General features: G+C 39.9%; 1 protein-coding gene across 5 annotated transcripts in view; it reads left to right on the forward strand.

Moving 5' to 3' along the window:
* Nucleotides 1-26,158, forward strand: part of sbf2 (SET binding factor 2) — a 122,020-nt gene that overhangs the window by 44,766 nt on the left and 51,096 nt on the right. For all 5 annotated transcript variants that reach the window (XM_042411300.1, XM_042411308.1, XM_042411284.1 and 2 more), the window contains 13 exons: nucleotides 10,350-10,487; nucleotides 14,524-14,658; nucleotides 15,358-15,468; nucleotides 16,575-16,680; nucleotides 20,741-20,873; nucleotides 21,851-21,959; nucleotides 22,344-22,457; nucleotides 22,844-22,921; nucleotides 23,130-23,243; nucleotides 24,104-24,232; nucleotides 24,404-24,502; nucleotides 24,661-24,865; nucleotides 25,100-25,209. In XM_042411300.1, the coding sequence (XP_042267234.1) occupies nucleotides 10,350-10,487; nucleotides 14,524-14,658; nucleotides 15,358-15,468; nucleotides 16,575-16,680; nucleotides 20,741-20,873; nucleotides 21,851-21,959; nucleotides 22,344-22,457; nucleotides 22,844-22,921; nucleotides 23,130-23,243; nucleotides 24,104-24,232; nucleotides 24,404-24,502; nucleotides 24,661-24,865; nucleotides 25,100-25,209 (1,581 nt within the window). The remainder of the gene's footprint in view (nucleotides 1-10,349; nucleotides 10,488-14,523; nucleotides 14,659-15,357; nucleotides 15,469-16,574; nucleotides 16,681-20,740; nucleotides 20,874-21,850; nucleotides 21,960-22,343; nucleotides 22,458-22,843; nucleotides 22,922-23,129; nucleotides 23,244-24,103; nucleotides 24,233-24,403; nucleotides 24,503-24,660; nucleotides 24,866-25,099; nucleotides 25,210-26,158) is intronic.

Below are 26,158 nucleotides of genomic sequence, written 5' to 3' on the forward strand. Positions count from 1 at the left end.
CTTTGAAACCTGTATCAATGGATTTGCGACGAAATTTCCTACGTAAATGTGATTTTTAATGTAGGATTTGGCCAAAGTCATGGGATTTATGAGGATATTTCACAAGAAGAGTGACATTCTCCTCTCCAACTGAGAGGGAGAGAGAGACAATAGGAGGGGGGGGGGGTGTGGGAGTTGAATGGAGCTCATTGAGTGAGAATGACAGTTTAGTGATAAAGTGCTGCAGAAAAATAAAATCAAAACTAAAATTTGTAGCTCTGTACTGCAGTTTTTCCTTTATTAGGGCCCAGGCACCTATTGGTTCGCTCACACTCTCCATTCAAATATATGAGTATTTTTCTGTGTCCAGCTGCAGTTACTTATTGTCTCTACACACCTGACAGTACACATTTCAATCAAACTTTGACCAGGTCAGGTGGGTTAAAAGTCTTTACTTTTCTAAAAAATAAACTTGATGAAAATTAGGATATTAATTTCTTTTACACACAAACTCATCAAAAGTTTTCAAATTATGAATTGAAATTTCAGTGAAAGGGCCCAAAACTTGCATAATTTTGATGACACAGGTGTGAGCAAGGCAGCCATGTCTCACCCTTCAGAAAATTCTCATCCTCACACCGTTGAGATTTGATGTTTCGCCATGACAGAGGGAGTTGCTATAACTTTATTGTACATGCTCCAGTCTGCACCAAACTTTACATGTTTGATAAGAGTCCCGGCCTGAGCACGTCTACATGACAATATTCCATCAGTGATGCAAACTGGCTGAATAGTGCCCCCCTACGAAATTGCAGCAAAGCAGACCCAGCAGCAGACAAAATAGTGGACAAGTGATGTTTATTTCCTTCTTGCACTGTCTGAAAACAGCCCAGGTCTGGAGACATCTACATGCCCGTGACAGAAGCCCTTCAACTGCACTGCGCCCCGACATGCGCAAGGATGCGAAGGCCTGTTCAACACTGCTTGCAGCTTTAATTATTATTAATATTATTATTATAATAATAGGATATGTATTAGTATTATTAGCACATTATTTTTCCTTTCCACTCAGAAGGCTAGCTCCTCTTGTCCAGTCCAGTTGTCAGACATTTTGGGGAAAATAATTGCTTTTCAAGTGTACAGCTTCAAAAAGATGTTTCACTATGTTTAAGTTGCAGATTTAGACATGTCACCCATTAGTTTATTGTGTGGTTGCTGGAACAGGAAATCTTATATTAACATAAGATTGTATGTACCTGTTATTGTATGAAAACGGCTGCTCTTCACCTGTTGTTCCAACATAAAACTTTACTTTTTTTTTTTTTTTACTTTATTTGTGTGAAGCTTTACATGAGAGAAGGCTTTTACTGTGTTTGTATACACTCAACATACTGACGTGTACTGCACAGATTTACTTTTGCTCCTCCCACAGTGTTAATGTTTGGTCAAGAGAGAAGCAAAACTTGCTGTGGTTTTAACTGAGCTGATTAACAACAGAAGAGAGACTGAGGTTAATGGTGAAACTTTGCCTGGGCCCCCACAAGGCGGTGGAGGAAGCACCTGTTCCCTAGCCAGGTCATTATCAGCCATTATCTTACTGCACTCTAAAGGCCGGGGCTCAGCAGTCTGACGCAGGACAGCCATTGTACTGATCTACAACCTCAGGACAAAGCTGTTTACCCTGCTCTTTCATTCATCACCCCATGTGCTCAGGAGTGTGTTTTGATGTTTTGTGTTTACTTTTTACAGTTGAAATAAAGAACAACCGTGTTTACCCATCCTCAGCCGAAATGGGTAAAAAAAAAAAGAAGAAAAAAAAGCTGTACCAATGTGGTACTGATCAAAACTGATAAAAAACAGTGGACCAAAACACTCCATGAAAAAATATTTTGAAATCACAAGTAAGTTGAATTTGTGTATGTGGTCAACAACAATGATAAGTGTCCAAAAAATCTGTCTTGTCTGTATTTCTGGTTCAGGGAGGTCTTTTAATATTCTCCTCCAAACTGTCTAAACTTTTCTTGTTGTTTTTTCCAAGTGGAATATGTTTTGCAGGGATTTTTTCCACTTCATAACTGTGCTTACAGCCCCTGTTTAGGATTTAACAATTTTCAACTTTGGTGCCCCCAGTGGTACTATCAAAAAATACATTGTGGCAAACAGCAGTGCGTGCTGCACTAACACATATACAAGCCACAGCCTGCTCACAGTCATACAGATGCAGGTGAAGTGCTCAAAGGCTAAATACAAGCTGCAGGCAGTCTAGATTTGGAGGCCAGATGTGACGATGACTCTCCTGGGGAGGCATCATGGTTCTTGATAGAACAAAACTTTAATAAAACAGAGGTAGATGACCTATAAGCCACCTATGACCTAAGGAAACACACAAGCACTCACCTGTCAGGCCCTACAGGTTAAAGTTAAAGTTACACTGAAAGTAAAGATTAAAGATGAAAATAGTCAATGTATTGTTTGACTACTACTATGCACTACCACTTTCCTCTACTAGCTTGATTGATTGATTGATTGAATTTATTTGATGATCCAAAACATACAGATGTAAAATAGTTACAGTTAAGGGTTAAATAACAAAAAATCCAAAAAGGCTTGTTTCCACTGTGTATATTTCATACAAAAAATGTCTGTACACTGGTAAGAGTCACTTATTCAAAAGTGGAGGTTAATTATTAAGATGTACTGTATTTGTATTTGTGGTAAAAGATGATTCAGTACTCATTCTTGAAATCACCACTTTGAATTCTGATAAAGCCTTACATTTGTTTCACATCCCCGTCACATATTCAGTAGAAACAAGCCCCCATCCTTCACTTCCACAACCTAAAGTTTAGGTCAGGTAGGAGGACCAAAATAGATAACAGATATGTTTGTGTTTTTCACTGTGGCTGTCACAAAGTGTAGTCGTTGATGTCCATTTTTATTTGTTGCTCTTCCATGTGGAAGTGCGGAGGAATCTTGTTGTCCTTAATTCTCGTACACGTCACAGGTTACTGGGTTGTTTTTTTTGTTTTTTTTTATTTAGCATGTATTTTGTTTTGGAACTTATTAAGTCATCCACATGTACCACAATATGTGCTGCACTCAGCAGTAGTCATTGTCACTTATCTACCAATACCTTGGCTATATTCTTAATGGTTTACTTTGCAAAGCCAACTGCACAGTCTTGCCAGATCTCTGTTTAATATAAGACACTTCACAGGAATTGTGAAACTCTGTAGTTATTACACAGCTTTGACCTAACTTTAATCTTGTCTAGAAAGTACAGGGTGATGACAAACTGTCAGGCTATGATTAACCCAGTAGTTCAAGCAGGCATGTTCATACATGAAAGACTGGATCATTCTTCATCAGAAGTCATCGATTGTTATTGCTATAATCCCATAAGCTTCACACAGTTGACCCCGCCGCTGTACTCGCTTCAGTTTCGACAGATTCCATAACAGAAATGGGAGAATTTATTGGCTTAAGCTTGTTTTGATACTACTCAAGTGGTTTTCATATCAATTTTACCGCTAGGATCTACTATTAAACTGTGCCGGGAAAATCCATGGACTTTCCTTGGATTCTGAAAGGGAATTTCTCTACTCTTGAGTGTATTTCACAGCAGATTTTTAGCTGAACTATGATTTAACTCCTTTATGCTTGGGAGATATGGTGTTCATTAACCTACTTTGGACATAACTGAGACAGAACAATGTCCATTTCATGTTTCGGACTTCCATGCCAACCGTGAACATCACACAGGCGCTTCAGGTTTGCGGTTGAGAGAGCAGGATGAATTAATCTGACAGTGGATTGATTTAAGAGTAGGAATGTCAAATTCTCCAAAGGGTCTTTTTTTATTTGCCTCTTTAAGCATTTCTGTTTTCAAGTTGCATGTGGTGAACTGGCCGTATGTTTTTAATTTATGCTGTGTTTTGAAATAAACCCAAGTATTCGCCCTAAAGTGAACAAATCTTCCCGAGGGATGTGGGGGAAATGGGGGGTTCTGCTGAGTTGTCTTATGAGTTTGATGGGCTGTGCGTGGCTAAAAAAAATGACTCTTTATATTTGTGCTATAAATAAACTCCATGCTAGCTTTTTTCTCTGGTGTAACATTTCCTACACATATGGCATTTATGAAGCTTGAAAAGCTGTGTACAGTACAGTTTTCAATTTTGCTAGATGACTCTTCCTGTCCTGCCTGACTAGACATTTTTTTTATTACTGTGGTCCAGTTCATCATGGCCATCTAAAAATATCTATCTCTAAAATGAACCATGTGTGCCTGGTATTGCATAATAGATCAGCAAAGGGAAACCAGGAGTGTTGGTGACAGCAGGGAAGCTGAGATGAGAAATGAGAGTAGAGGGGAGATGCCACCTTAGGGTAGCTGAGTGATGGAGCTTAACTTTGGCATAGTGAATTAACTCACTGCAACTGCTAGAGAGTGTTTGGATAACAGGACTATTACAGTCATTTTGTTGACAAGTTTGTTTCTTGTATTCATCACGTTGACCTTGAGCAAAGGAGATGGGTGAGGAGGGGGGGGGGGGGGGGGTGCAAGCACATGCATGTTTGTGCGCCAAACTGCTCGGCTTCAGCAGCCGTCTCTGGTTGTTTTGTTCGCACTCATCCTGCAGACCTGATAAAGCAGGAGTGCAGGGCAGGCAGCACGCCACTGACCTTCTCACCCCCGGCCAGTCCCTCTCTGGCCCTTGACACCTCGCACTTCACTTTCCGTCATTGTGTTGTCTTCCTGGCATGTGGCTTTTCCAAATGAATGAGGAAAGAACAAGGTAGAAGGAAGAGCATGATGGAAGTACACGATGTAACGCACATCTGTTGCTAAATTTTCCTGAGCATATTGGCTGTTACTTTACATTCAGGTGCAGTTTACAGTTCACCAATACAGATGATAATCTCTTGTTTTTTTTTTTCCAATCAAACATCTTTCCCTTTCGGTGACACTCTTTTTAACATTTGAGATTGTTGGAGCAGCAAGATGTTGATGTTTTTCTTTCATGCAGTTTAAAGTTCCCCCTCCACTCAAAAATGTGTTTTGGATATTGTTATTTAACTTGGATGTATGAGCTTCACTGTGCAGAATGATGTAATAGTAAGAGTTTGACACTTGAGGATTGTTTTCATATTCATCTGCTGAAGTGGGAAAGTTTCTCTGCGCTCACTTTCAATCTGAGTTTAAGGCGTGTACATACTATGAGCAGGATTTGAGACATCACAACTAGTTTTGCAGCCGATTGTGGTCCAGTATGAAACTCTACAAGTGTGATGTTGAAGCTTAAAGGAGAAGATTTTAAGAATTTCTAAGTAGATAATTAAACTTTTTTGTGTCAGAGACAAATTATCATTCAAAGCAGAGTCTTTTTATGTTGTAAAACATACGTGTAGGGGGGCTTCTTGATAACGCACAGATGAGAGGAGACAGTTCAGTCTGCACACATTTTATTGCTGTGCTGAGAAAACATGGAGGAACTTTGGTGCTTGATTTCCTTTGGGTTTGTAACTCAACCAAATTCTGAAATAAGTCCCTCTCTGAAAGGATTTGCGGGATTTAGCTCATTTGTGGTAACGGGAACTCTTTAAAGGGTTTATGACCCTTCGAAGTCTGTTTGTATTTCTCCATGTACAGGAATCTCAAATGTTAGGCTCATAATGAAAACACAGTAAACCTGTTTCCAGTCATATTTCAGCTGCACTATATCAGAAAAAGACAAAGCCACAAGATACCATTCTGTGTGTCTCTTTGTCCTGAGTCATCCTTAGAAATGGCTGCTGCCCCAGTTATATCTGGCCTGGGCCGGCCTGACCAGGCAGTAGTGTCTCGTCACTGTATAAGAATGCAGCCCTGTCCTAATCAGGCAAAGCCTCTGAGTGTTGGGGTGTTTTGTCTTTTTCTTTTTTTTTTATTGGTGCTGCTCCTCGAGCACGCTGTTGTGACGATGCTTAGCAGGTCAGGCTGCAGATCCTGTGTCAGTGACTGAGTAGGTGAATAGTGCAGTTGGGTGGGAGTCAGTCATGCCATGCTGCAGCACATGATGTGATGCAGAGGGTTTAGCTGGAGGGCAGCAATTTACTCGGCTTTGACATCAATACAGCAAGTGTGTCCCAGAGTTCCTTTGTCACTTGACTAAGGTCTAATTTGGGAATAGGAGAGTGTGTGTGTGTGTGTGTGTGTGTGTGTGTGTGTGTGTGTGTGTTTGTGCTGTATAAAGGCTATATTTCCTACGTGTTGACCTTTGCACCTGTTGCACTGAAGTGGATTTCTGTGTCATGCTATAGCTTATTGTACAGTACAGCTTGTGTCTGATACTGTCAGTCAGTGCTTTCGCTAGTTATTCTCTCAGCTTTGCTGCTGAGTGGCAGTTCAGTATCATTCACTTACAGAGACTTGCACAAAGAAAAAAGACCCGAAAAGCTTAAAAGCACTGACATACTGGCTTTTTTCTGTAGGTATTAATGTTTTCCAGAATGACCTTTTGACCATTTTAATATTTTCATCTTTATCTTTATCTTTGTTTCCCCTCTCTGTCATTCATACAGCGTCCTTCATCCTGATCTTAGATTTCAAATCTCTAGCATCACTTCTTAATCCCCTCTGCCTACTAGGACAAGTCTCAGATGTGGTGGCATCTGTGTTTGACTGAATTGCAAGTGACATCATTTTTCAAGTTGGATGTTTGAATACATAATTAGCATAGGCATATTTTCTCTCTCTTTACACTCAGTTGTGCGTAGTTAAATTTAAAATGATAAACAACTTTTGCAGAAAGCTCTGCAGCCCTATGGGTGATTCCCTGCTTTTAATATAATAGTTGCAGTGAAGCAGCACAGAATCTAAAATCAAAACATTCAACCTGGTCCAAATAGTTTATTCACAAACAACATATGAGAATACCTTCATGTGGGACGCACACTCAGTTGTTTTAAACATTAAAACTCATAATTAGAGTCATAAGCAGGTAATATTGCATGAAAATATGTTTAAAGCCTCAGCAATGTACTACATGATTAAATAAAGATGCTGTTGGAAGATAAATGGAATCAGCATTTTACTTGACTTTTATTCATTTCATTGAATTTGGTCCCTTTTGTAAAATCCTTACTGGATCCAACTACAACATTCATCTTTTGGTTAGACAGTTGTAAGTATGTAAAATTATGTCAGTAGTCTGTCTGGATGCAACGGTCCCTGAATAAAGTGAAGTTTACTAAACACCGAACTCCCCAAAGTGTCTTTGAACCCGCTCCAGCTCTCAAGTGTCTCTCTGCAGACCTACAGGCGAGATAACAGCTTAAAGGAAACACTGATTTAATATCAGGGAAGTCACTTAATCTTCTCACTTCTCGCTCCTCCACATGCTCTCTGTGTGTCGCTCTGCCTCACAGCTCACACACACACACACACACACACACAGGATGTTACATCTCCTGTGATCTTGTTAGGTATGTGGTCCCAAAGGTGTTTATCTCTTTTTTGACAACAATGAATGGCATAGTTGGAATAGTTTAGAACAGGATCACAGTTATCTGCACTTGTCCTTGAGTCCTGTCTGAGTGTGTAAGCGCGCACACACAAACACACACACACACACACACACACACACACACACTCACCGCACCACAATGCAGGTTTAACAGATTTCCTGCAAGCTATTGTATCTGCTGGAGGATGGTGGCATCCTGGTCCAAACCTCCAGGTTGAACAAGCCAAAGCCCCCCTCCCTCCTTTTCCTCTCTTAATTTCCATTCCTCTCCCTACCACTCTCCTTCTCTTCTCCAAGTCTCTCCCTCTCTACTCCTCATCTTTTTCTGCCTCGAGACACGCTACAATACCAGTATATTTGTCTTCGGCTGATACACAGATCCATCTCCAGTATCCGTCAATCCATCTGTTTGGCCCTCACCCACCCCTCCTTTACCCAATCTCCTCTTTCTTCCTCCATGTGATCTGCTTCGTAACCCCTGAGGAGCAGTCTAAACACCGTTTCAGAGCCAGGCCAGTTGGGCCTCCAGCAAAAACAGAAAGAGACCAGACACAAACACTTGACTCTCTGACCAAATGCCCGCCTGCCTCCCATAATATTTCCCTCTTCTTTCTCTCCCTGCCACTCTTCATTTTCAGAGTCTGCCTTTCAAAAAATAAAATAATTTAATGATTATTTATTTGTTGAAGACATTAGATATTATCAAATATTCATGTGGAATGAACTTTTTTTTTTGTCAGTTGTGTCTGACACTGTGTCTATGTTCATCTGTAATATCAGTTTACTGAAAACACTGTATCAGAAAAAGCTTGTGTTTTTCCACACTTACCAGATGTTTTGTGTCAGGATTGGTTATGACTCACGCTGTTGCTTTGGGACTTAAAATTTGTTTGAGATGCTTTTTATTATGGTAACAGTCTTTCTGAGTTTCGGTGCCCACAGTTTACTAAAAATGGCTCAGGTTTTATCAAATTGTTGATTTGTGTGATTCCTAACACCTCGATAAACAAGTCAAGTATTTGGAAATAGTCATATAGGCTATTCCAGGAAAAATTTGTAAGTGCTTGACGTCGTAATATTCGTAATGAGTCTGGATTAAATAGAGACAGAGTGCAACACGTCATAGTCTGAAAATTACGCCTACTGTAGGGGAAAACAATCAACCCCATAGTAGGAAAACATTGACTGTATATAAATATGAACAACATGACAGTTCCTCAGAAGTGAAGCCAAAACATCTCGATTGCCCCCTAGCAGCCGGCTGCAGTATATTTCAAGAGTCCCTCCCCCTTTCATGTTAGCAGATGGGACATGAGTCAAACTAAAAAATCAAAGTACACGTCAAATACATTTTTCCCAAACATAGTTTCTTTAATTTAAGGTCATTCTAATCACATCAATGTTTTTCCAAGTGCTCATTTTTCTGATAAATTTTCTTTTAATTAGTTATTTGACGATATAAAAACATCATGATTGACAGCTGTGACAGCCGCTCTCAAGCCGGACTCTGCTGTGCAGACTCTGGCTCCAAATGACATCACATAAGCAAGATGGGAATGAGATGTTTTGGCTTCGCTTTTGCAAAGCAGTTGGAAGTGGAGGCACGGTGTCCATATTTATATACAGTCAGTGTATGCAACCAACAGCTGAAATGCTAACAAAATGCCTGTAGTTAGCGAAAAACATTACATTTCAGCATGTCAAAGGATTATTTTAGCATCCTACGTCTACCAGAGAGGAAAAGGTATATTGACAAACTCAATATTGTTGGTCTATCTCAGTGTCCCTTCTCCTTACCTTGCTTGCTTGCAAACATAGTTCTTCATAGTTTTCTGATTTATCCACATTCCACTATAACAAGTTGCATACTGTCAAAATGCTTTAGTTTAACTTGCAGAAATATAAAACTGACATTTGGATATTTGACTTAGCAGTGACAAAATGCTTGCTGTACATGTAGGCATACTGAGTGTCAAGATCCCACAGTTTTCCCATTCTTCCCGCTAATGTCTCACATCTTATTGACTGTATCCACTTTTGTCTTCCTAAAGGTTCAGTTTTTCAGTCCGGCAGTTTATAAATATTTTACTCTGGGTTCTTTACCTTGTTGGCAGTGCATCCCACCACACAGCAGCTTTTAGCCATTTTTCTGTTGTTTGCTAGTAGATGTAAGGTACGTTCACGTAATACAAAGTCAATGTAGAGCAATAAATTGTTTTTTCCTTCAGGGTGGGCAGGACTTAATTGCTTAATTTGTGATCACAGGAATATGAAATTTTTGTTTATCAGTCTGAGTTTCAACCTCAATTTCATCTACTGTGCTAAACTGTAATAATCTGGTATGTTGTTTATTCCTAGTTTGTCTTTAACGTTGTCTGTTGAATTCAGTATTTTTCCATTAATCTTGTTTGTTAAGATGTTTCCTTTTATGATCAGACAGTTAATGAGCGAAAGCAGTTTGTCCTTTTCAAGGAAAAATAAATACCGAACATGCCACTTCCCGACTCAGATGAGCAAACGCAGTTGCTGTACTGAAACAGGACATCCTGTCTGTACTCTCCATGGGGGTATTAGGAATAGACGGGCTAATATGCTGATGCCCTGTCCGTTTACGGGTTACGGGTACCAGCGGAAAATCACAGTGGACATAATAACCACTTAGCTCTTAAAAATTTAAAATCAACAAACACTGAAAAGTTCATTTCATGATTCAACTTAAAGCAATAGATGCATGTGTCCTCTCATATATGATGCTTCAAAATGGTTTCTTGTTGCTGCTGTAACACTGTGTATGTATGACCATGCTGTGTGGATTATTCTCTCTGATATTCTCATTTAATGGTATTTTATTGAATACTTTTGCAGTTCTGCCAGCCTGGAGGTTGGAGGCTGTACAGGGAGAGGAAAGCACCCACCTTCTTCACTGTTGTGCTGACAGATATCGATTCAGACAGACACTACTGCTCCTGCCTCACTTTCTATGAGGCAGAGGTCAATTTGCAGGTAAGATTGCACTCACACACACGCACACACACACACACAGTCAATGCTTGGCCAAGCTGAGGGATCCTGCTAAACATGTCCCTTACTATCTTTGTGTGAGTGAGTTTTAAGCACTTAGCTGTGCTGTTTTATTCATGCTGTCATTGATTTATTTACTTTCTCTAACTAATATATCACTTTGAGGGTCACAGGGAGATGTAGCTTATCCCAGAATTCACTGGGGTGAAGGTCTAAATCCATCACAGACAATCACAGTCATAACTAAAGACACTTTAAGGGGCAGCAGTTTTAGGACTGTGGGAGTAAATAGGAGCACTAAATGGAGCCCATAAGAATAGAGGAAGGAACGTGTGACCTGCCCACATAACTGTGAGTCATCAGTGCTAGCCACTGAGCCGCCACACTAGCCTCATTAATCCTGATGTAGAGGACTCTGTATCTCCTCCTCATAAGGGCTGGTTATAAGATGGCCACAATGATAATGATGAGTTTTGTCAACCTTCATGATGATCGCGAGGTCACATTCAGCCTTGTGTTTCTCTCTCATGACTCTCGGAAGCCTTCAGGGATGTATTGGTTGGGCAACGGGATGTTTCTCATTTTCTGTTTTCCATTTTAGCCTTATTGTTTTGTTTTTTAAAGTTCTTTGGCACATTTGTAACTTTCAGGAATGTCTGTCGCGTGCGTGATGTCTTCCAGAATTTGAGGCATTAGCAGAAAACAAAAGCCTGCTTGGATCCAGCCTAATAAATAGTGTACTGGATGAGAGGTGCTGATACAAAAGAGAGGATGGACCTGTGCACCTCTTCAGCACTCTTTCATTTGGTTTACCCACGCGTACAAGATTGTGTTAGATTACAGATTAGTAGTCGCAGCATTAATGTGCAAAACCCCATAAATTATTTATTACAATAGATTTGTTTGGATGCGATCATTTTTATACTTATGAATGATCTCGTTAATGTCTCTCACTGCCAAGAGCCCACAGAATACCAGGCTAATTGTTTCACTGTGTTTGCCTTTGTAAGAGGCCTTAAATGACTCCTGTCCCTCTGCCCACTGTGATTTCACATCCTTTCGCATGTGGAAGGCAGTCGTCAATCACATTCCAGTTAGAGCAGCAAAACGAGTTTGAGTTGAATCTGAAAAGCAGCCGTGTATGAGAAATGGATGAGGAGTCACTTTAGTGGAATGCTCAGAGTCAACACTGTAGTGGCGCATCCTCCTCCTTTACTTTACAATTTAAGCTTGTTGTGTGAATCAGACTGTAATTATACAAACATTCCTCTGTTTGAATAACTGGTCACATTTTTCCGCAGTGCTTCAAAAGCATCAGAGGAGGACGGATATAGAGAAAATTGCCACATCAAAGACAGTAAATAACCAAAAATATCCCTGTTGTTGACTGTTATGGGGTCTTTTCAGAAGAGCCTAGTGACAGACTGAATCTCATTGCTTGTCACTGGTTGCACAGTATTGAAACCTTATTCCTCATTGGTCTGTTTTTTATACTCACCCATCAGCTTTGTGGAGAGAATACAAATTGTCATTAACAACAGATTTAGACTTGATTATGGGTTCTAATTTTTAACTGTGTCTTTGTTTACTGTTGTCTAGGGACTGCCAAGGCTATCAGCGAAGGCCAGAAACTTTGTTTTTCACACGTACTACATTTAATGTTTATATCAGGTTCGCAAAGGACGAAATCAAGTCACAGAGAAACTACTTTTGCAGAAGAAGTTCAACCTGATATATTTAGCAGGCATGATAGAAAGGGACTAATACATTTCACTTCACTCATTTTGTGACTTTGGAGGAGTGTAAACATTTGAAATATTTTGCAGCCAGTGACTAAAACATAATCAAATCACATCTGCACAGGGTCTCAAATTTCTCACTTGATCTCAAAATGTTGACTTAAATCAGAATTCCTTCTTCAGTGTCAAGTTCCCACTTCATCAATTAAATTCAATTATTCACAAGATTATTGACCAGGTTGTATAAGTTCCACTGATTAAAACAAACTATGCCTCCAGTAAGGCATCCACACCAGAAGTGGGAAGTTATGCAAAATAAAGTCAGTGCAACCAGTCAGAGAGTGTAGGTTATGACTATTTGAGTAAAACATTAATATCTGACTTTGAAATTTGACATTGAAATTTACACTGTGGATAGGTGCCAATCGTAACCTTCGCAACACAAGCTATCAGTGAGGTTGTGCTATGCGTACTTATAAAACAAAACATGATGCGGACATTAATATATCAGGAAGAGATTCAATCTGTTATACATACACTTGTGTTCGTTTTCTTTGTTTATTTAGTTTACTTTAAAGCTATTTAAGTTATACTCCTATCTAGAACAGCTTATAATAACTGAGATGTTTATATATTCTAAAAATACATTTTATCAGGAAACACGGATGCTTATATGTATAGTGAATGAGTATATTGGGCGCTCTAACCACAATACCACCTCACTGTTTATGTCAGCCTCACATTCATAATGAGATTAGGCTATATTTGGCCTCGTCCAGACATCACGTTACTGCAAAACAAACAGACATTCCTGGGTTCAGTGTATGGCACTGAAGACCTTTTTGAAAACGTGAGGGTGTTTTAACAATCTTTATTCTCTAAACTGACATCCTTATCTACCCAACTGGATTCCAGAGAGAATCCAGACAGGCGGCAGAAGAATGTATTTTGTCTAATAATTGAACCAAATCCTAAGAATAATGGTGAAATGTTACCCCCATCTGAATGGGATATTTTGATCCCATACTCCTCGGTCCCAAGATACTGAAGCACTTACGGCATGTTTTCACTGCCTGGAGAAATATACTAGATTGTGATAAGGGCTTTAGTTGGAATGAGCACTGAGGGGTTGGTTTATCAGTGTCCTGATTTACGATCCACAATAGAGACAATTAGATCTAGACTGACACTGTTGCTTGCACAACACGTTTGTTGTGACTTTGGGGACACTTAGATATCAAATGGCAAAAATGACAAGACAGTGAGTTGTGTAGTCATGCCTGGCCTTTAACGCCTCATATGTAGCAGTTTTCCTGCAGTAATTGTACTTTTCTAGGTCATTATTTCCTTCTGGTAATGTTTTTTTTTGCCTACTATTACAAGCATTAGAATACTAATAAGCCAAACAATTGGATACTTATAATATGTTCTGCTGGGGTCTTTTTTGGACATACACTCTGCACATAAAGTACATTATGTGTGCAATATTCAATAAATTCAATGTATAAGTGGTTTAAGATTAAGGATATTGTTTTAATGGCTAATTGGAAATAATAATAATAATAATCTGCTAATCAAAATATTTACTAAACATTGTGGAGTTGTTAGCATCTTTGGCATCATCACTGGTATCTGTTTTGCATTTGCTGTGTTAGTACAGTATGTGACTCTTGGAGGGAATCAACATTAATCCCTTAAACTTATTTTGGCTCCTCTCTAAGGAAATCCACTCATCTTTGTGGGCGAGAGCTTTTATTAACTCGATCGTAATTTTAGAATATGTGTTGTGTTCTTTCAGTGGCTCCAGTGGGATGAGCAACTATGTTAAATGGGGAGCGATTGGAGAAGGGGATAATTAACAGCCCAAACTTCCATAAATCTGTATCTCCTCTCTGGGGATAGAAGAGTATTTTTAAGATTTTTTTATGGTCAGAATCTATGACTTTGTCTAACGCAATTAGTTTGAGTCTTTTTTTGTTTGGTAGGAGTAATTAAGCACATTTCCAAGTGTCTTTTACGATGCCATCAATAAACTAAACTAACTAAATTTCAGCATACATTACTTAGTATTATACATTACCACATCAGTTGTTTTTCTGTGGAAAACATGTTGGACACGTACTATAAAACGTGATGAGGTTAAGGCGCACAGTGAATTTACAGGCTAAACCGGGAGCTCAGCGGTGCTGGCATGCTCTGCACTACAGTTCACGGGCTGTAGGCTATGGCACTTTCTTGAACCCTCCAACTGAAATAGCTTCTTTTTTTCAATATTTCAGGGATCAAAGAGTATTGAGGCTGATGGAGATGAAGATGAAGAGGCAGAGGAGGATGGACTGATCCAGCCAGCTCAAGTGTTTGCACCAAAAAGTCTCATTCTCGTGTCCAGGCTGGATTATCCTGAAATATTCCGGGTAATAAGACACCATATGATTAAATCTTCATTAAAAAATATTTTTCTGTCTCGTTTAGAAGAAATACTCCGATTTTTTTTTTCTCAAATCAGTGCTTTCATCTTGCATTTCGGAGATGATGCTAATCTACTTTGCGCTGTCTGCCGAGTTTGGTTAACCATAAGCACGCATTTCAGTAAAGTAAATGAGACATAGAGGCATAAACACTCCTGATCTTTTCATCGCTGACTGGTAAGTTGATGCTGCAGACTCGCTGTCAGTCATCCCAACAGGGCACACTTTTAGAATAAATTATATTATCAAATCTGAATGTCACAGATGAATCAAACATTGAAATATTGATGAACTTTACCAGTTTGTGATTTCAGGAAGCACTTGGTGAATAATCATACTACTCTCTCGCACCCTGCATGGCAGCCTCTGCCATCAGTGTATGAATGTGTGTCTGAATGGATGAATGTTGGCATGTGTTGTGAAGCACCTTGAGTGGTCGGTACACTAGAAAAGCACTATATAAAAACAGTCCATCTCTGAAAATGTTGTTTGTTGCATAAAACAATATATATATCCTGTATTCTGTCACATATTCATGAACTAGTGTGGTCAGTGACACATAAGCTGCAATATTGATGATTACAATATATGAAGTTTGTGTCTGTGTATAATGTCTAAGTTGTATTTCACTTGTTGTCCTACCAGGGATGCTTGGGTCTGATCTACACTGTGTACATCGACAGCCTGACTTTCCCTTTAGAGGGTCTGGTGGCCAATCTCTTTGTATTCCAGGTTCCTGTTGCTGGTGGATCCCAGGTAAGTCTTAACTAAGGCAAAGCATGCTCAAACTACCACAGTCTCTTACAGATCCGCTTTGCTGCTGGAAAAGGTTACGGTCAATCTATTTCTCCTGTGAAGTGATGGCTGGATGGTGCAGCTACAGGAATGCCTTGTTCAGATGGTGCCAGAGATTGTTGAACAGCCACAGGCCATAATTTTCTAATGCATATTCTTATTTTTTTTCCATAGTGTCACTCTGAGCTAAATACCTCAGTCTATAGTGGGGCAAAAGAGAGCAGACTTATTAAACTGTGTTTATAGCTGTTTAGAGGAATACATATTAAAAAAACGTCATTTGGTGGCCAAATGTCAGAAGGTAATACTATGAATGCAGTGAAATAGGCAATAGATTACTAACGTGCACCTTAAAAAAAATCAGGAGGCAAAATGTGTCTCAGTCACGTTGGAAAATAATTGTACACCTTTACCACTGCCACTGTGGAAAAATCCTCATCACTGGTAAAAATTAAGAATTTGTTTTAAACGATTGTTTATGTGCTGTAAGAGGAAAGAATCTGGTATGTTCCCTGTTCCCCAGCAGGACGCCACTTAAAATCCCAACTCCTTAAGTTTGCCTTTAGGCAGAACCTCAGCAGTGGGACAGACAGATTTGTCAAAATAGCACCTAGTTAAACATACAGGTATGTCAGGAATTGTATGAATGGAGATCTTTGATTTTTCACTTGACTGGAGGACTTTTATTTTCTACATCTTAAAAGCCACTACCAGGCTTCCACTTTTCAGTCCTCAGTACCCTATAATATTTCTGTTTAATGGATTCTGTGAAATTGCTGGAGCCGTGTGCTGTACCAGTTATATTTTGGTGAACATGTAATTGAGGTTTTCTTTTCTCTATGACAAGCAAGCCTATTCAAATGGCTAATTCAGCCCTGCAGCTGCGGTGTTTGTGTCACACTGAGCACCATGTGTCTTCTTCATTTAATGCAGCCACAGTACACTCTGCTATAAATCTGAATGGATGAGTGTCATTTGCAGAGCTGCTTTGCCCTGTAGGCACAGTGGCCGTTAGGGTTTTTCCATGACTGTTTTCTGACCTTTGCTGCTTTTGTTTTTCTTTACAGAAGCTGTTTAGCCTGGGAGCAGGAGACAGGCAACTCATCCAGACGCCCCTGAACGACACATTGCCCGTCACATGCAAGAGTGTTGCTCTGCTCTTCCAGCAGCTGGGTGGGTCCAGGCACTTTGATAATTGCTAATTAGTAATCATGATACGGGAAGTTCTGTATTGAGTCAGAACGTGACCTGTTACTGACTGTATTAGTGCCTCGCCATGGTGTTGTATCATTTATTTGTAATTGGTATGACCCTGTTTATTGCATGAACAATAGCTTCCTGCTGCAGGTTGTCACGTCTACACAACACCCCTTTTAAGTTTTAAGACATTTTGAGTGCTGTGTCTGACAGCAAACACTCAAAAGAACATTTCTCTTAATCATATTACTGCCGTCATTTTCTTAGTTGATTCAATTAAGCAGCTTAATGTGTGTGACATATTTTACATTCATGCAGTCTTGATCCTTATCAGATTTTTAGAGGCTCCATTCTACTTTGAAAATCACATGGTGCTAAACTAGAGTGCTGTAGGACTTTAACAATCAGGAGACTTTTGCAACAAGCCATTAAGAACTTGGATTAATTCTACACTGAATGTGTCTGAAGCAAGATTATGTGGTTTTCGCTTTGTCCCATCAGTGTTTCTGTAATTTTGTCTGGGCTACAACAACCACATGATGAAGATTTGATGCACTTTGCTGGTTTCAAGTTGCAGTGTTTGCACAATATGTTCGTACTGTAAACTATTTGAACAGGCAATTCGTGCTTTGTTAGAGATACAACGTTCCTGATTCACCATGACTCATATATGGAGCAATTCAACTGTGTTTAGAAAGTGCGTCTATCATTTTCCTCAGCCTTTGAAAATGACAGTTTGGCATGATCGGCTATTGCGTGTTATATTTTTAGACTTTCTGGTCATTTTAAAGGAATTAGACTCCTTTTTTAACCCTGTGAGCTGCGAGTGAAACTCAATCTGGTTCACCTGAAATTTGAGTTGTAATAGAAGATTGGCCTTCATCTAGCCTCGTTTGATTAGAAGGATGTGCTTCAAATCAGAGTGCATTAACACCATTCTCTGTTTGAACAGAGTGTACATGGGGGGTACTTACACGATACACATGTAATCAGGGTCATGTGGAAGGCATCTATTTGTAGCCAATCTGCATACACAAAACAAAGCAATCTTTACATAATACCCAACCATGATGTGTCAGTCAGCATAAGTCAGTTCTCATTAGTCAGTACAGAACAAGAAATGCTTTTCAGGATGTGTTGGAAAGTTACTGAATATGTGTCATTGTTCTCAATGCCTGGCAATTATCTTGTCTAGTAAAAGTCATGTCAAGTCATGTTGTAAGAGGTGAAAAGTTTTGTTTAAGTCTTGCCTTAGTTACAATCAGGTCATCTGAGGTCAGTGTTACATGACAGTCTAGTTAATTTTGTTTATTAATAATTGCGGTTAAACTGACATGTGATATGATGCTGTATGTGTCCAAGCCTTCTGAAAAAACAGATTTGTGTTTTTGTATAGCTATACTGCTTGCACTGCTGTAAAAACTACTGTAAATGGTGCAGTCTGATGACCTTCACCCTCTACTGTATTTCTTTCCACAAGTTTCTAATTAATTGATGAGAGGTTTGGGCTTTTCCTGCTTGCTCAGCAGAACATGATCATCATTAATGGACTAGTTTGATATTTTAGTTAATATGATAAATGTTCACTTTCTTTGTGAGAGTTAGATAAGATGATGCATATTATACAGAAATCTGAAGCTACATACAGCCAGCAGATGGTTAACTTGACTTAGCATAAAGGCTGGATGCAGGGGGAAACAGCTAGCTCTAAAACCACAGCCTGTCGTTTTCACACGTTTGTTTTTGTACTGATTAAATAAACCAGATATTAGTGAGCTTTAGAGGTGCTGGCAGGCACCAAACTTTTACGTTTGAACAGAGCCAGGCGAGCTGTTTTCCCCCTCTTCCAGTCTTGGATAAGCTAAGCCCTGTCTCCTGGCTGTAGCTTTATATTTATCGTACAGACATGAGAGTGGTATTGATCTTTTCTTCTACCTCTAAGCAAGAAAACGAAATGCTGAAACTATCCCTTTAACAGTGTCATTGTATTCGACCGCCCACTTATGATCAGTGCTAATGTTTTGAACTCACAACTATGGACATTTAATGGTGCAGTCTATCTTCTGACCATACAAAGAAAGAAGTGCAGTCATCTGTCTGTTGTCATCCTCCTGCTATTGTAGCAACAAGTAACAGATTGTTAATAACTGGCTGAGTCCTTAATCCCACTTTGATTGGCTATTCATATGATATTTTTTTTTACTGTGTAGAAAGATCAATGAGAGTCAGAGCATACTGAGTAAAAGTGACTGACAGAGTTGGCAGAGTTTATCATTTTTCCACCCTTAATAACTGATTCTTCTGCATGCTGACAGGAAGGCAAATGTCTGCGGTCCGCTGATCAGCTACACGTAAGCCAAGAACAAGTGTATCGTTTCCACTATTAGGTCGTCCTCTTGCCCATATAAGGAATGGCGAGTAACTGGCAGGTCGGCACATCGGTTTGTGTGCACAGGTCACCCGAGTCATCAGAGAGGAATGTGTGTTAAACATGTCACACTGCACAGGAAGTACATCCCCCACCGGGGCAAGATAAAAACCAGCCATCAACAGCCCTGCGGTTTGTTGTTTGTTGCCTTTGTCTCTTCTGTTGTCTAGAGCTGTTGCTGACACTTTTTATTTAGGGCTCGGAAATGTGGCACTGTTTCATAAGATAAGTAAACACCTGAACCTGAGGTGTGATTATGTAAGTGTAGCTTCAACAGCCTTGGGGAGATGATAAAGGCTCACTAATTTGCAGTTCTTTTGATAGAAAAAGGTTCAACTAAAATAGCGTTTCATTGCATTTGGACCTAAACCTTTAGTTTCCTGTTTATCACTCAAGTGCTCCACTCAGGCAGCCAAACAGCCAGACTCAGCGCCCCCAGTGGCACGGATATGTCTGCCAGTGTTCCTCTCTCTTTATCACTCCAATGTGTGATGAATTGGTCTGTCAGTTGCTTGATAGGAAACAATAACAGGAACTGTAAACTTAGAATTCTTCCTGATTGTCACATCGGTATTTGTAATATTATTTATACTGTATGAGAGCGTGTAATTTCCTTTGTTTTTCCAAGATGAGTTTTCCCATAGGTTTATATTCAGTGTTTAACATAAACTGTCCTATTTGGTTATGGAAATGTTTTTTTATTATGTTGTCATCATGAGCCAGCTGGTTACATGGCTTAAAATAGCTGTGCACAACTTTCAGATTTCATGCAGTATTGGCATCCGTTGAGATCAACTCATCAGTTCTTTCCTATTAAGATTAAAACCTGTTGAACGCAAACTAAATACATCTGAACAATGTTGCACGAGTAAAAGTAATTTTTCATGAATTTACCTGAATGCATAAATGCGTTCTTTTCACAGTTCATTTTTTAAATATTGCTCAAGTCCAGGTTCAGCTCAATATGTTCTGTATATGCCCGGTGCCATGGAAACAGAAAGGCAGTGCAACGGCCCACCAAAGCCACATAGAGACATAAGTCACTCTGGTAGCTTAACCAGTAAACGGTGAGACTGCAGTAGCCTGCGCAGATAAAAATTCCTTTAAAATAAAAGTCTCAGGCTTCTTCCTCACCAAAGAACGAACACAACTCAGGCTTTTGGGTGCTTTAGGCAGCAGTCTCACACATTTCATTTCAATTTGACAATTTAAATTAGATTTGAATCAGTTCCACAGATTGTGGAGTCATGCAGCATTACCTAAAGAACTGGCAGACAGATTTTCAAAATGAGACTAGTACACCAATACCGTTAGTAGCATTACGACCTTCCATATTACGATCGGTATGGTTGGTCTGCATAGCATTGCCAGAACTACTATAAATATCCCACAGAATATTGTATGTTTTGAATTTCAGTAATCAGTCTTGAAGCTGTTAAGAATACGCACAGAATTCAAAGTGAATGTTGTTTGTTCTAATCTGTGTTTGAGGATTGAAATCCCCCCCAAATAGCTAAGGATGTTTGATAAATGATCTGGAACATTGTGGCAGTCACATTCCAACAAATACCTCATTAATTTTCATTCTGTGTTGTTTTCTCGCTCCAGGAATCCAAAATGTTCTTAGCCTGTTTTGTGCGGTTCTGACAGAACACAAGGTTTTGTTCCACTCCACCAGTTACCAGAGACTCGGGGATGCGTGTCGCGCCCTGGAAGCCCTCATGTTTCCCCTTAAATACAGGTAGGTATTTGTTCGACCCCAGCAGAGGGACAGATTAACATGTGACTTTCCACTAGCACCTTGGCTGGTGTCGTGACTTCCATGGCTTGTGATCTGACTGATGATTAACTTTGTTTATTATTTGACTCAGTTCTAGAAACGGCTATATCTCCTGGCTATATCACCCTAACCCCCTTTAAGATCACAGAATTTGACCTTTAATATCTAGTAACTTGGGTGGGTTATATTTTTTCAGAGTTCACTTCTCCTAGAAGTGCGTTTCACTTTTATAGTGATTAATTTCCTTTCCTTTGTAGCACAAATGCATGCACCACTGTAGAGGGAACTTTATCTGAAGTAATTTTTGAAAATCACTCATGATCCACATCATGATTTCATTAAACCTAAACATCCTTTCCAGACAAGTTTCAAAACATACGAAAATACTCTGCTTAGAATAATAATTTGTGTCTGATGTGGTTTTTGTTAGAAAAGTCAATTCTTAGTATATGTGCACTGGAGGCTTCCAGTTTCCACATCACATGTGTTTAAGTTGCATACTGGACACAATTGGCTCAAAACTGGTTGTGATGTCACAAATCATGCTTGTAGGGCACACACCTTAAACTCAGACTTTTGGTAAGCTCAGAGAAATTTCCCCCTTCAGCAGATGAATGTGAACTGCTTATGTCCAAATAAAAAATAAAAACAAATATGGGGACTGTGGACTGTGTACTGACAGCACCAGAGCCTATAAAGGATATTAATGCAACATTTATGAACACCATCTGAGTGCCATCCACAGTTTCTATTTTTTCTGCTGTCTTGTCACTTAATGTAAGTTTACTCATTTGAGTTTCAATTTCCCAATTCAACATTTGTAATAAGAATGCAGGGAAGTATATTTTAGGCTCTCACTTTCCCGCTCATTGCGTAATTCCCCCTCGTCTGTCTTACCATACATATTATACCACTGACGTGTCCACTTTTATGTTTAGTTATCCATACATCCCTATTCTGCCTTCCCGGCTGCTGGAGGTGCTGAGCTCGCCCACGCCCTTCATCATCGGAGTGCACTCCATGTTTCAGAGTGAAATCCAGGATCTGGTGAGTCTAAACATATCACAGACATCTTTCAATATCCTACTTGCAATCAGAACTTGAAGATCATAAATTGTTGAAAGTGTTTAAACACTACAATTATTATCAAATATTGGAGTCCTTTAGAATTTGATGTCCTAAGAAGTGATGATGGATGGTAACAGTTTAGGTCTTTTTCTTTCCTCTGAGTAGGAGAGTTTCAATTTCACAAGCACTTTGGTTTCAGGAAGTGTTCTTACACATGAAGGTGAAGTAATCTGACCTCCAACAAGATGTTTATTTAGCTGGTTTTGGCTAAACTTTGTCAGGCATACGTGTTGTTCCTCACGGTCCTCCCTCCAGCTGCAACCAAACCACCTGACCTGTCAGTGTTTTATGTATCTTCACCAGTTGGATGTTATTATTGCCGACCTGGATGGAGGAACAATAAAAATACCTGAGTGTATCCACTTGTCCCTGCTCCCTGAACCTCTGTTACACCAAACGCAGACTGCCCTGTCTCTGGTAAACACACACGCGCACGCACACACACACACACGCACGCAACCACATTTAAAGAATCACATGATAATAACATTTGAACTATGTAAACAAAAATTCCTTCTTCAGCATCTGCGTACATGTCTGTCTGCGCATCTTTTATGCAGACACACTCATACATAAACACAAAAGGCACTAAAGTAGTTCTTGGATTGTTAAACACAAACAAGCTCAGTGGCTTCTGGTAAAATTGATACACTCACTTTCTCAATCCAACATTTCTTAATGACGTGCTGTATTGTACGTAAGTGCTGGTCACTCATCATGCAGGTGAAATGTTCACTCAATGTTGATGTTACACTTATCGAAGTTTCTCCACACAAGAGCATCTTTTGCACTCTTTCTCTTAGGTTTTGCACCCTGATCTGGAGATAGCAGACAATGCATTCCCTCCACCTCGCACTGCACCCTCCAACCTTAAGTTGTTGGTAAGTCAGCATTGCTTTCACAAGCCCTCCCTTTACCCGTTACTCCTCAAGATGTCTTACTGTAAAGAGTGATGACCTCCTCCTCCCACATGAGGAGAACACATTACCTTAAAGACAAATACTGTTGCATAAATAACTTATCAGACTGCATTCATGGCATAGCTATTTGATGAGTCTTGTTCATCTGTGTGTCTGTGTGTGTGTTCAGGACAAGGAGGTGAGGACCGTCTTCCTCAGGCTGTTTGCGCAACTCTTCCAGGGCTACAGGTCTTGCCTGCAGCTCATCCGCATCCATTCTGAACCTGTTATTCACTTTCACAAGGTAAGATAACGACATAATGGAATTCCCAGAGCTGAATTCGAACGTTTCAAAAACCTCATTTTCCATGAAGTGACCTTAGATTAAACTACTTTAGCAAGTGCTGCTCAGTAAACACATTGTTCTTTTAATCTGCCAAGAATGTTTTAGCCAGAGTCCAGCAGCTAGGGTGGAATTACATGTAAAGACAGATAAACCTGTCAGGCATGTATAGAGTGTGTGTGTGTGTGCGTTAGTGTGTGTGTGTGTATGCATGTTGTTTTAAGTGTGTTGTAGCGGCTCCATGACTGTTCCGTGATGCTATCCTTTTGTTTATGAAAGCCTCGGACACAGCCCTCTAACCTTGGGCAAAGCCCGGCAATGGGCCATATGAAACATATTAGGTTTACATTTTTGTTTTGTGCCGGGGTTTTTGTTTGTTCGTGTCTGTGGTGTCTCCGTGGTAACCCCTCACCACATCATCCTCAAAGTACCCCACATGGATTCTATTATAAACAAACGCTCAGCTTATTCGTCTGGAATCACTGAGTGGGAAAGGCTTGAGTGAACCGTGTTTTATCTCTCCTACCCACAAACGCAAATAATTATGCATAAAGTAAATTAAATTCATTTGCATGTAGTCATTTATAACTAGATTTATTTCCCTTTTTGTACATGCTGAAGAACTTATCCTTTATTTCAACATTAAAAGAAGCTGGTCTCAGGCCCCCTTGCAAAGATATTTTGGAAGATTTTGTAATCATATTCTAAAAATGGCTGTGATAACTATGTTTGCTTCCAGTCTACAGCATATCCATATGAACAAGATTACATTGCTCCCATCTGTGTGGGATTTTAACTGTTGTAATTCTGACATTATCCAGACTGCCTTTCTGGGCCAGCGAGGCCTCATTGAGAATGATTTCCTGACCAAGGTTTTGGATGGCATGGCCTTCGCTGGCTTTGTCTCAGAGAGAGGTCCGCCTTACCGAGCCTGCGATCTCTTTGATGAGGTACCTTTTAAGTATAAGTGGAGACATTTTACACCAACATTCCTTATACACTGAAGTGGACTTGTCACATCTGGTAGATGCAAGATCTGTTTGATAAGGAATACTGTTCATCTATAAAACCTTTGAATGCTGTTTTACTGGATTGTTTGTTTTATTCTGTGTGTTTTGTAGCTGGTGGCCTTAGACACTGACAGCTTTAAGGAAGAGGAGGTCAGCCCTGCTAAGTTGCAGAAGCACATCAGGGAACTCTCTGAGCAGCTATACAGAAATGTAAGACTGGTGGATTTTTGTTGTTGAATTTGTGTTGTACTGTAATAGACAGATATCCTCATTTCCTTATTCTTTTTATCTGTTCTGATGTATATCTACCATATATACAGCCGTATATCCTAATAATACATGTTGTTCTATGATTGGATGCACTGTAGGAGAACCCGAACCCCCACATGGCATTCCAGAAAGTGCCTCGGCCGTCGGAGGGATCCCACCTACGGGTGCACCAGGTACCCTTCCCCCTGCTGGATGATGAGAAGGTGGAGAAGCTGCTGCAGGAAGGTGTGGCAAAGCACACCAGCGCACCTCCCTTCACACGACCTGAGAGAAAGTGTGTTGTACCTGCTGGACCACCTGTTGGTATGGCCAATTTTAAACTACCATAATACCCTAAATTGCTCTGAATATCACTCAAAATTTGAAAAGACTGCATGTAATGTTTACATACAGCATGTACAAGCAGTGTTTGTTTTGACATACCTGGCATCTGCAGAATCTATCTTCAACTCATAGAAATGGATCTAATGTTTGTAGCAGGTGTAGTTTTCGTGTGCAGCGATTCCTCCCCTAATCTTGTCCCTCTGTGTTGTCCAGTTTCCATTATGAGTAAGAGTGGCTCCGTGTTTAACAGCGCTCGCAGACTGGAAGTGGTGAGGAGTTGCATTTCCTTCATCTTTGACAACAAGATCCTGGAGACTGAAAAGGTGATGCACATTCTCTTTCATCAGAGGAACTCCTCCACCTCTGACTCAGTAGCTGCAGTCATCTGTCCTTCGTGTTACACCCATCCTGCAGCCTGTGCTGGAGCTATAGATCTCTCCACACCTTCATCATCCTAATATCTCCCAGCTGGCACGCAGACACTCACATACCGAATGAGATACAGTCTGCAATCAAACACTCAGAATCTGTGTTGTTTTCTTGCTAACTTTGCTGAGCAATAGTTTAATATTGAGGTTAATCAGTTCTTCACACTCGAGTTTGCATCTAAAAGCACTTGACATTAGATGTCTGTTCACATTTTCCTTCATCAACGACCCGTGGTACAGTATGTGAGGTCACAGGTGAACATTCTGCCCAATATGTGTCCAGAGTGTTTGAAATGGGATGGTAGCCAGTTACTTTATGTATCCCACTGGCTTCATATAGGAGTTATATAATCCAGGCCTGCATCTCATTCCAAATTTAAGAATGCATAGCATTCATCCTCTGAACCCCCCATGAGCCTGTAAATCCTGCTCAGCCAATTGGTCAGTGTGAACACTAATAACCATAGGGCAGGTCGCAGTTGCTGAAAGTGCTGTGGCGGTACAGAGTGTTGCTGTAAGCAATGATTAAATATCAAAGTGATATTAATCAGTAATCTTCATCAGGTTACATAACAACAAGGGTCTGTTTTCTCCAAAAGTCTGTCTAGCTCAAGATGCATTGCTCATTAAATGAACAATGTGATGAAGTATCAGTACATGCACAAACACTTAACATTTATTTTAATAAAGATTGATAAAAATGACCTTGCATACTATTCCAGCAGAGACTATTGAAGGTTGTAGTGAGTTTAACATATAAGCTACACACACTAATTCACTTTGTTGCTGAATGTCATCTCTATTTCATCAAGTCAGTCACTGTATTAAGAAGTATTTTTTCTTT

Source organism: Thunnus maccoyii, chromosome 1 (genome assembly GCF_910596095.1).
Source record: "Thunnus maccoyii chromosome 1, fThuMac1.1, whole genome shotgun sequence".
Lineage (NCBI taxonomy): Eukaryota > Metazoa > Chordata > Actinopteri > Scombriformes > Scombridae > Thunnus > Thunnus maccoyii.